This window comes from Protomyctophum bolini (genome assembly GCF_963924005.1).
Source record: "Protomyctophum bolini genome assembly, chromosome: 2".
In the NCBI taxonomy this organism is placed as follows: Eukaryota; Metazoa; Chordata; class Actinopteri; order Myctophiformes; family Myctophidae; genus Protomyctophum; species Protomyctophum bolini.
In genome coordinates, this window is record NC_137863.1 from 11,115,514 (window position 1) to 11,127,727 (window position 12,214).

The following is a 12,214-nucleotide window of genomic DNA, read 5'->3' on the forward strand; positions in this document are numbered from 1 at the left end:
CTTCTTGTTGTTTTTTGTTTTTTTTGGTATAGCGAAACGGATCCAACGGAGCAAAAACAACAAAAGTTGCATTGTATTTATTCGTCCCCTTGTGCTGGTTGCGTTTGGAAGGGGAAGGTCACCAGTGATGTGAGTGTCCTGCTCTTCGACAGCGGGAACAATCATTTTCCCCCCACTTGGTGCCCGGTGACAGTGGCCGGTGTATTTTTAGCCGACGTGCTTGACAGGGCGGCCTACACCGCCTCAATTACCCAGCAGTCCCGGTGACCCCCGACACCACTGTTTACTGGGATGAGACCGCGGCGGATGGACTGTTCTGATGAGAGAGAGGGGCAACAGAGTGGGACCAAGCTGTCTCTTTCTGGATCCACACCCGTGATTTTATTGCCGTCTATTCTCCTGTTCTCATCTTCTTACAGTTACACCCTACACACCACCATATCCAACCCTAACCTGGTTGGAGGTCTTTAAACTGTAGCAACAGCTATGGCTCATGGCTGCACATAAATGACAATAAAACATCATTAGGTGTACATCGCAGAGGGCACTGTGCTCCGTGTTTGGACAAACTGCATTGGAGGTTCTCCATCTCATTACAGCGAGGGCACACAACGACATTGATCTCTAAATCCACCCCTTGCTTTGGGTCTGCAGCTTGTCCGTCTTTTACGTGCCGGATTGGGTTACGTTTCTTCTTCCCATTTTTCAACACAACCGCTCCACTCATTATGAACGGGAAATACGGACGAGCACTTTAAAAAATGTATGTTGTTGGGACACTTGATTGATCACTGGCCGTCCCAACTCAATTTTACCTCTGCAGGTAGCTCTGGCACACAGACAGGGCCGAGCACTTCAACCTTTTCCTGTCCTTGTCCCCCTGTACCCAGGTGACCATGTTCAAGCAAGCAGAAAGTTGATTTAAGGTTCATAATGACATCAGTTGCAGGCCATCATCCAGCAAATAAAAAATGGCCCCAGTGCTCCTGGCTCTTTAAAGCAGGCTGTTACTTCTCACACAGAGAGAGCCGGTGCCATGGGTAGGGGGTAGTGACACTGCTATTAGTTTATTGTTCCGTCAGGCTGGGACCTCTGCTGCACCCCTGTTTATGTTGCCGTAATCACTGGCCTGCTGATATGCACCCCTTAGGCCTAAAATATGTCCTGTCCTAATGCTGTAGGAACTATTACCAGTAGACCCACTGGTGAACATATCAATCACTGCCAGGTCGACCACATTACCCACCGCTGTCCCCGATGTGCTGCATGCGCTGTGAGCGCTTCGTGGCTCGCCACATTCTTTACTTTCATATTACCGGCAAATTTGTCTTGTCACTGTCCCACTGGCCTGTTCTCGACAGCTTAACTAATGTTGTCCAGCTACGAGGACTCAGTCTGTTACGGAGCAGCGTGGGAGGCCAGCTGGGCCACACAAGACATTTTAGCCAATCAGGGTGTGCGTCGCGCTGGGCGAGATGCAATGCATGTGCGTGTGGGCACGCACATGCGCGTGCACACACGCACACGCGTGCACACACGCACACGCGTGCACACACACGCAAACGCGTGCACACACACGCAAACACGCACACGCTCACAGACACGCGCACACACACACACACACACACACACACGCACACACACACACACACACACACCTGGTGCTGCACCTGGGGGGATAGAAACATGGAGCAATGCCATTGTCTCGCTTATTGTGATCGGGTCAAGAGGAGAGGTAGAACAGAGGTGGAGCCACTGGATCAAATTTATATTTATGGGAATTATATCCTCCCCAAACACATTGTTATAATTTATAACAGATACCGTCTGGCCGCTTCCAAGACTTTGAACATTAACGTCAAAAGAATTTACCACAAGAGAAACAAATTAAAGTCCAGATAAAGTGAGCAATTGTTCTTCACCCAAACCGCTATCTACAAGCTTATAATACTCAATTAGTTCCATTATATTTCCATGAGGAAAACTGTATGTGACTCTTCATTCCCCAAATCGGTCTCTTCCAACCACAAAATGCAACACATTAAAAGCACACCACATTGCAACAGCAGAACTACTTTGCTTTCCACATACGAACAGCAAGCCCATCTACTGTATTCTATGCTTCTATTGTGTTCTGTTTGGAAATATTTCTGTTAATAACATTGGCATCAGTGCCGTGCATGAGACAAAACATTCCATTTCCAAACAATTATATTCTGATAGCTACATTAATAAGATAAAATGTAAAAAAAAAAAATAGAAATGGGTACTGTGGCAGCATCAGTTAAAAGTCACACTAATTCCTTTCAGTCTGAGCATAATAATCGTTGGTGTCCAAACGGCAGCAGATCAGCTCATCATTCCCGTTGCGGTGCTAACTACTAGCGGAATATTGAAGATTAGATCTGAGCTCCATAGGCCTGACCCGCTGGTGCATGAAAGAGTGTAGCGATGTGGAAAACAGAAAGGTCATCAATAACTTCAAACAGTGAAGCAGAAAATGTGTAGAATAGGAAGGGAAACTGTGGGGGGGGGACGGGGGGGACTGGCGGCAACTGAAGCTAAGTGTTTTAACAGCTGTCTTAGACACAGAGGGACCCATCGATGCATTCCAAGGATGGGTATAACCAGATAATGACAGAATGAAATATAGGGATGCACAGTATTGAAATTTTGGCTGATATCAGATTGCAGGGTCAAATCAATATGGATATGGCAATGAAAGTTTCCCGTAGGGTTTACCTTACGCGTTATACAGTATATAATACAGTAACTGTTATTCTGGGTGTACTTAAAGTTGCACTATGTACAGTTGCCTCTTCTACTCCGGAATTGAACCCGGTTTTATAGGCAAGAGCAGATTATTATTATTAGTATTTTATCATTGAGCTAATAGAGACTCTGCCTGCTTGCACAATCTTGACTATCAGGTCCAAATTCGTGTCAGATCCTGTGTCTAGCTGAGACATGACCTTTGATACGATCTAAATGTCTCAATAGAAGAGCAGAGAGACTAAATAGATTAAGTTATATTATATTGTATTAACATACTCTACCATGTAGATTGTAGAACATTTAAATTGATTCATTAACAAAGCTTTATTTTCACTTTTTACAACTTCCAAGTTTTCTTTCATTTGTTCTAGAGGTAGACCGTTTTGAATGCTTATAAAAGCACTGATTGAATCTGCAGCCTTAAATCATGAAAAAAGCTTCACAAAACTAAACGTCAGGATTATTTTGCCTATGCCGATATTACATTTTGTGTATATCGGCCGCCGCCGATAAGATTAACAATTAATGGTGCACACCTAGAATGAAACTACGTCAAACTGACCAACTATTCTACAGTATGTGATCAAATACTATATATTCCTTCACCATTTTTTTTGTTTATGGAAACAAAGCCAAAGAAAAGGCTTTTGTATTCTGGGCTTTCTCGTAAAAGGTCAGATACTCGGTCAGTATTTAACAATAGTGTTGACTTTACAATAACCTAAAAGGTATTTTGACTCGTATAAACAGGATGTTCTGGAAGCTGTTGTGAAATGAAGTAAAGAGTACAGTACCTCACCATATCAGCACTGTGATGCTTTACTCAAGGGGTGTGTGCGTGTTTGCCAGCCATCTGACACGTACGCACACGCACACACACACACACACACACACACACACACACACACACACACACACACACACACTGACTCACAACACATCAGCTCTACACGCCTGTGCCTATGGCAATCGTCTGCTCGTGGATAAGTGATTCCATAACTAGTCCAAACAATAACAGGACTGTACAAACCCTGTTTGTGTTTGCCCATTACCTAAGCACCCTCCTCAACCTCCCCCACCCCCATGCCCTCCCATTTCTTTCTTTTTCTTTTTTTTTTCATCCAGCTTATCTTGTTATTTCAAAACTGTTTGTCTTAGACGGGAATGAACAGTCAATGTCATGTTCCGAAAAAAAAAAAAGTCTCGAAAGACGTCTTTGTCAAGGCCGCTCCTTGAGAAAATATTAAAAAATAAATAAAGCAATAAACTTCCTGGCCAAACAACAAGCCGTCGAGTCAGTATCACCTAGCAGAATTGTTTCACAATGACGGGTTCAGCGGCAGTTGTGGGTGACAATGGAGCCAGTCTTCCTCTAGGCTGGGCTAAAGGGGATTGCCACCGGACACATGCCCTGGTAGGGTGGCCATCACAGTGTATCAAGTGGGTTGGGCGGAGAGTTGAAGGACATGGCATCCCGCTGCAATCGATCACTTTTGTTTCACTGACACAGTCACTGAGGCAATGGCTGGTAATTGAGCCAAGAAGAAAACATATTTAGGTGCATTCCAATGGAACAACCTGAGCATAGATTAAATTGAACACCTTTAAAGGTAGAACAAAATCCTGGTTACTTGAGAGGGTAACAGACTACGGTAATTGTTTGAATAAAAAAGGTATTTGTATTTTATTTGCTAGTACTTATTTGCTAGTAATTTTTTTTTTTACTCAATTGTCTTTTAACCTTTTATGTATGAGGGTTGCAAGCTATTACATGAATCAAATCAAATTGCATACAAGATGGAGAATAAACTAGTCTGAGAGATTGGTGCAATAGGAGTAGAGAGAGAGAGAGAGAGAGAGAGAGAGAGAGAGAGAGAGAGAGAGAGAGAGAGAGAGAGAGAGATAGAGATGACTGCATGTGATCTAATCTGTGTTTCCATAAGTGAGTAGTACAGTACATGGTTATACATGTTGCATTGTTCATCGTACTGAATACTTCACACAAAATGACATTGTTTGTTTTTACAAACAATTGTTTATTTAAGTTAATAGGTTGGAGTGGCTTATTGTCAGTATCAGCTGAGTGAAAAGGCCCTTCACAATGTGCTAGACTGGGAGATTGATTGCTGAGGTGCAGTGCCACGCCTACCATCAGCTCCCGGAATCTACCGGTGTAGAAGTGCATCCATTCTGTGCACGCAATGATGTGGAATGGTTTGATGTCCATACAGGATACATAAAGTATTTTTTTTGCCACAGTATGTATATGATCTGATCAGAACAATGGGATTTAGGTTCAAAATCACTTTCTCCTAAAAATCACTCATTGTGTAAGTAAACCAAAGGACCTGCTTTGGTTGACATTCGATTCACGCGCATCCAAACGCACATCATTTCTTCACTTTGAGTTGCCACAGAAATAAATCTTTTGATGGCATAATGAAAGCACCAGCTAGCCTTCTGCCTAGACAGAGAGGACCTGTCCTCAGACCACTCTAGGCATGCATACTACTCTTTCAATTTGAGATGGAACACATCACTCTTTCCTTTTCAGTACTAGTCACGCATCACTTTTTGGTTTTCATTAGGTATGCATCGCTGTTTTGTTTTCAGTAGGTAAGCATCAAGATACACATCATTATCGTTTTGAGCAGCAACAAACACACACATTTTGCCATTGATCTGTTTGGGCTGCGTGCATTTTCAGAGAAAGCTATGATCAGTCCATTGTTTCCATTGACCGGTATCACAATGAACTCACTTTTCAAAGAAAAAATATTTTTTTCTTTTTTACATAATACACAATTTAATTTTAATATGAATCTAATCAATGTCATCATTAGAATCTTAAGAGTTCTGCCAATTATTTGGGGGCCCACTTGCAATATCCTCACGACCTACCAGTGGACCCCGGGCCACAGGTTGAGAACCGCTGATGTAGGCGATCTATTTCTGATTCAAACACAGCTAATTTCACCTAAAGCGGCTATTGAACCCATGGGAGGTTTGTAAGAGTACTGACCCTGAGTGAGGGAGTGTAGCGGCAGGCCCGTTTGGCCCGGCTGGATGGTGAGCAGCCCTTGTCTCTGGAGGTTGAGCAGATGCTGCTGTTGAAGCTGCTGGACCTGCAAGAGCTGCTGCTGGAAGGCCAACTGCTGCGCAGATACCTGCTGCTTTGGGACGTACACACACATCCATACACAAATACACACACACACACACACACGGAAATACAAAGATACAAAAAGGCATGCAGGCACATGCCACCAGACAAACAGACAGACAGACAGACATGAGAGGGAGAGAAAGAGAGAGTCACACCATAAGCAAACACACTTACTGTATGGGAAATATAGCTGGCAGGGTAAACACGTAAAAGCTGACATACAGGTTTACATATAGTACTGTATAGGAAGCTACAAAGGGACCATGCAAATCCTGTGTTTAAACACTATGCATGGGTCTGAAGTGGCACATGAATTCAACGCTGTTCATATTTACGAAGGTAAAGATAAACACATTGTATCAACACTCTTCTGTGTGTGAACAAGAGAAAAACTGTTACACAGCTCACACGAAACAGCCTCTATACCAAATGTTAATTCTCAAACATTTCGCCTATTAGTGTGGATCGGCTGGCCGTACACTTAAAAGACAGGTAACACGTTCATCTCTCGTTCCCTCTCTCTCTCTTAATTAACCACGAGTCGGGAGGCAAATGACAAACAGTGAAACAACATAGTTAATCATTCATAATAAGAGCCACAGGATTTTAATTACAGCCATTCATAATTCAGCAAACAACGTGTGACTAAATCAAAGTGCTTAATAACCACCCCAGCCACTCTCACAACTCTCCCAGGCATGGCACTGAACACAAGGAATCATTGCTGTTGGGTGGAAACCTTGTATGTCAAAAACTAGTACTTTTCAGGAAATGGAAAAAGGAACCAATGTGTTCCAATGTATCCATTGTACTATTTAGTCACAAGCTCTCAGTTAATACTTTTCATTGCTTAAATATTTATACAGCCCACAGACACAATGAATCAGGAACAATATACTGTATGTACAGTATGCCCCTCTATACCCTCCACCCAGCAATCAGTAAGCCGCGGTAAACATCACATACTATGGACTGGCTCAGAAATACATGGGTTGGTGGTTGGAGAGAAATGTTTTAGTGACATAGTGCCTTGATTTTGGAGGGAAATAATGCCCTCCCCAAAAACAGTTTGTCCCCTGGAAGTTAAACGTGTGAACTTACTGTAACGTGGGATGAGAAGATGATAGAGGGGGGGTGAGAGATGAGAAGATGGTAGAGGGGGGGGGGGGGGGGGGGGTGAGAGATGAGAAGATGATAGAGGAGGGGGTGAGACATGAGAAGAGAGAATAAAGAGCGGATCGAAAGAGAGTGAGAGTCAGAATAATAAATAAAAGGAAATGATCTAATATCCCGCTCCGATCTTCTCAGAATAAAAACAAATGGGAGATGCTATTTAGATAACGTGCACACGTGCATGCACATTTGTGTTTGTGTGTGTGTGTGTGTGTGTGTGTGTGTGTGCTCGCACGTGTGGAATGGAGAGGGGGCGAGAGACTTTTAACCCTTTCATAACCCACAGTCACAACAAGCACTGGGCCTCTTTGTCAGAGAATATGCATCATTACCGAGCCGACAAACAACGTGGAGATAAGGACAGAGAGTGAGACAAAGCTCACCTTGTTATGTTACTCTCTGACAGATAAGGAGAGGCCAGAGAAAATAAACATGCCTACCGGGACAGGATATTAGGACCGTATATATATGAGTATACAGGGCCCAGTTGTGGGAGGGTGGTGGACGGGGGGGCATTCAAAGAGGTGCCACGGCTGCCAAGCTGTGCACCGCGCCCTGTTACCAAACACAGGATACACCACTTTTATTTGTTTACTTCTCACAATTGAGCGAACACAGAAAAGGTCCCTGTGCAACATGGCCGTCGGGTCAGATGCCCGGCGGCTCTGTGTCCCTCTGGAACAGCCAGATTAAAAATAATAATAATAATAATTAAAAGAAAGAACAGAATAAATTTCCATCTGCTCACTAGAGTGCTGGTTCACTAAAAATAAAATAAAATAAACATCACACGTCGTGTGAACTTCATGCTCTTATCATCCGTGCTACAAACACACAATAAGAGTTGTTGTTAATTCTGTGCAGTGCTGTGATTGTCTAAAAGGAAGGCATTAGTCCAGGGTCTGTGTGGGTTAGGGCTTAGGCTGGGGGTATTCATAACATTATGACTATGTATTCGTTCACAAGCTCCAATGGGAAATGATTTGAGCTGAAATAGGGCACAATAAGACAGAAGGGGAGAGAGAAACAGGAGAGAGAGCCACCACCGTTTACCATCCAACCACTCTACCCCAGAGCCTCCTCCATTTATACCATCCAGCCACTCTACCCCAGAGCCACCTCCGCCACCGCTTTCCAGTGAAATGAAGCATACAGAAGGCCTGTGATCTCTGATCTACTCTATATCTGAAAGCTTCTTCTTCTCCTTCTTCTTCTTCTATTTCTTCTTCTTCTTATCCTTCTTCTATTTCTTCTTCTTCTTCTTCTTCTTCCATCAGTGTGAGAGAAGTTTCTCTCATCTACAGTTGTCTTCTCTGTTCTCCTTGGTTGCCTTGACAGCTGGAGACAATGATGCAGGTGTCGTGGTGGGTGAGACTTCACAAAGGAACGTCTTTCATCAGTATATATATATATATATATATATATATATATGTGTGTGTATATATTATATATATTAAACAAATAGTAATAATATTAAATATAATAAACCCACAGGGTTGCAAATTAATTTAACTCTCTCTCCCCTTGAAGATTTCTTTCTTGTGGTGTTCATCTGCTGACAGGAGCCCTTGTGTTTCTCCCAGCATGCAAGCACATTCAGAAGAAAACCCCCGGAGTCGACAGAACAAATAAGAGGTTAACAAGAAGTGGCACAAGAGATAGAGACAAATACTAATGATAAAGAGTGACAGTGGCAGGCCTTTATTGTCGAGCTTCAAATGTAAACTTAAAGATCTTTTGAAAAAGAAAAAAGAAAAGGGGAAAAAAGAAAACTAAATTTTGATGTCTTTAAAATAAAAGGGGGCACAAAGCAACAACAGGGGGTTATTGTCTACTAGCCACAAGGGAGTCGTGGCATAATTCTTATTCTGTCTTTTGATGGCTGTTAGAAATGCGATTGAAAAGACGAGAGGGGGGCGGGGGGGGGGGGGGGGGGGGGGCGGTGGGGGGGATTGTCAAATAGGAGAACCTCTCGAGGCTGCATCCATTTCCTGTGATCATACATAATACACTTCAAAAGTTGTTTTTCTTCTTAACCCTCCCATCTCCCCCCTCGGCTCTTGCCTCGTTCAACTGATCAATTGCACCTCCTCGTGCCCCCTCCCTCCATTCCTCCCTCCATCCCTCCCTCCCTCTCTCCGTGCTCCTCTGGTGTTTACATCAGATGCGACTTGGTGACAGGTCCTATCTGAGGCCGTGGAGCTCCGCTGTCATGTTGATTTATGGGAGCATCACGCCACAACTTGTCCAAACTGAAGCTCGCAGTTCATTAATTAGCGAGCTGCGACTTTGAAGCTGCTGTAGCCCCTGACAGCGCACGAGTATGAGCGAGTATGTGTGCGTGCGTGCGTGTCTGTGTGCGTGGGAGAGTGTGTGTGTGTGTGTGTGTGTGTGTGTATGAGCATGTGTGTGCGTGTTTTCAATATTTGCCTTAATTTTCCTCAACGCTCTCTCTCTCTCTCTCTTCTCTAAAACGTGGATCTCAGCGGGGCAAAGAAAAAAGAAGATGAAAAAATGAAAAATATTGCCTTTGAACTTTCTTTTTTTTTTGACCAGCGCAATAATAATTTTCTTTTGTCCAGAGTGATGCCTGTATATCCGCCGGTCATTAAAATACACTGAACGGAGTGCAGAGGGAAAGAAGAAGATAGTGAAGGAGGAAGAGAGACAGAGAGAGAGAGAGAGAGAGAGAGCGAGAGAGAGAAAGAGAGAGAGAGAGGGGGACAGGAAAAAAACCTAATGCGGGCAACAAAGCTTGGAGCGTTCACTGCACTGATATCTCACAATTACATGGCTTCTCTCACACTGCCATTTCCATGTTAATTACCAAAGGAAAGCCTCTCAGATTTATACATTTTATCCTGGCTCTGCATCCCTGCCTCTCTCTCTCTCTCTCTGCATCCCTGCCTCTCTCTCTCTCTCTCTCACACTCCCCCCGTCTTCCTGTCTGTAATGTTCTACGAGGCGGCTCACAGGAACGGTCATTTCTTTGTTGTGTGTAGGACACTTGTTTACGTGAAAGAGGAGAAAAAAAGAAGAAAAGAAAAATGATGTCGTTTATTTCATTGCCAGAGCTGAATCAATGACTGACCCCGTACCCCTCAGAACCCCCGCTCCATAAAAAAAGAGAAAGAAAAAGGAGGTGAATCCATTGCTGTTGGTGCTATTCAGCTGTTGGCTGCGCTTTTACCCAGCCAGTCTGACATGCTAATCAGAAGCATGAGTGCACTTTCCTTTCCTCTCTCTCTCTCTCTCTCTCTCTCTCTAACCACAGCCTGGAAGCAGATGGGGTTGAGGGAGGGAGCACACATGCCTTCCATGCTCTGTCTGGCCAAAGGGAGGGGGGGGGGGTTGTTGGTTAAATGGCAGGCAATCGTGTGCACGTGTGTGTGTGCGTGCGTGTGTGTGTGATGTCAACCAACCTCTTTGCTCTGCTTGCCCACATGATGCTGCTGCTGCTGCTGTAGGAGCTGCAGATGGAGTTGTTCCTGTTGCTTCTTGTAGAACTCTTGGAGTTGCTGCTGCAGGAAGACATAGGGAGGACACTTGTGAGGAAGGGAAGAAGAAAGAGACTCAGTCACTCAGTGTGCCGCGCCGTAGAGCTTGTAGATCTGCTATTTTTGAACAATCCCTGGAACTACATATTTTGAGATGGGGGTCGGCGGCCAAATTCATATAATTCTTTAGGGTCCTTGACATGAAATATTGTAAATAATGTAAATCGCTCTGGATTAAGAAAGTCTGCTAAATGCCTAAATTGTAAATTTAAATAGTTTGAGAACCGCTTATATAGAAACATAGTTTTTTCAGAAAAGTGTCAGGATTTAGTATTTGTAGAACCTCAGGTCTAAATGTGTTCATTCTGTCTGAGCCTTGCATGCAGTCTGTCATCTGGCTGTGTGTTCCGTAACGTGACAATGTCTCATGTGTGGCTCCACGCACGTTATTGTCACCAAGGCTGCACCAGTTGTTTGGTTGTCACAGCAACAAGCATATCTTGCAAAAGAAAATGTTATTTTATGAACCTCGGACTGTTAGTTTAACTCTCTCTCAGTTTACCACACAAAGCCTTGCGTCCCTTTTCTGGGCATGTCATAATAGGCAAACATTCCACAAAAATAGGTAAACATTCTCCGAAAATCACCGATCCATATGCCGTTGCAGCGTGCCACGCTGTGAGCTTGTAGATCGGCTGTTAAGGGTGAAGAGATTTTGTGTAAAGGGGAAAGGGGGGGGGGGGGGGGGGGGCGCAACTTAACCAAGTGGCTAAGCTAGAAGTGAGAGCTATGACTACGGAGGAGAAGTTGGCGGGTATGGTGGTCTTCTGCAGCGGTGGGCAACTTTGACCATGGAGAGGGCCACTATGTTTCCACACTCCCTCCAGAGGGCCACTATGTTTCCACACTCCCTCCAGAGGGCCACTATGTTTCCACACTCCCTCCAGAGGGCCACAGTGCATATTACTGTCGCAGGAAAAATAGCCGATCTACAAGCTCAAAACACGCCGCACTGCGACACGTTTTGAGCTTGTAGATAGGCTATTTTTGCTATTATTTGAATTGAAATCCCTAATTATTTTTCCAATTGGAATCCTGAACAGTGTTAACTTTATAAACTAAATAAATTGAACATTTTAATACTATACTCAAGCTACTAATTTAGATGAAGTAATTAAAGCGGGTCATGTTTGCAAATCAATAATATATCAGCATTGTGATACTGTATGAACCTGAGGGCCACATTAAGTGAAGGTGGGGGCCACAAGGTACAGTATGATCTTCTGTACCTGCTGTAACATGAGGGCCTGTTGCTGCTGTAGGAGAACCTGGAGCTGCTGAGGGCTCAGGACCTGTTGCTGGAGGATCTGCTGCATCTGCTGAGGAGTTATCACCTGGGGCGTCATCATAGTAGCCACTGACACTGGAACCTGCAACACACACAGACACACACAGCAGGCGTGTCAGTCACGTGGCAGCATGCGGAGTGATGTGTCATCATACACATTAAAGCACATCATGTAACCGATACCGTCTAAAAGTGTAATGTCAGCTTTGCCGTATACGACCGCGTCGCTCTGTGAAATAAACAACATTTTGGTGG

At 44.0% G+C, this 12,214-nt stretch overlaps 1 protein-coding gene across 9 annotated transcripts in view; it reads right to left on the reverse strand.

Moving 5' to 3' along the window:
• The window catches only part of foxp1b (forkhead box P1b), a 173,642-nt gene that overhangs the window by 32,955 nt on the left and 128,473 nt on the right, over positions 1-12,214 (reverse strand). For 4 of the 9 annotated variants that reach the window (XM_080774867.1, XM_080774873.1, XM_080774874.1 and 1 more), the window contains 3 exons: positions 11,901-12,041; positions 10,537-10,659; positions 5,798-5,948 (listed from right to left, as the gene is read on the reverse strand). In XM_080774867.1, coding sequence (XP_080630993.1) covers positions 5,798-5,948; positions 10,537-10,659; positions 11,901-12,041 — 415 coding nt within the window. The remainder of the gene's footprint in view (positions 1-5,797; positions 5,949-10,536; positions 10,660-11,900; positions 12,042-12,214) is intronic. The other 5 variants (XM_080774872.1, XM_080774870.1, XM_080774871.1 and 2 more) reach the window with 5 other exon arrangements.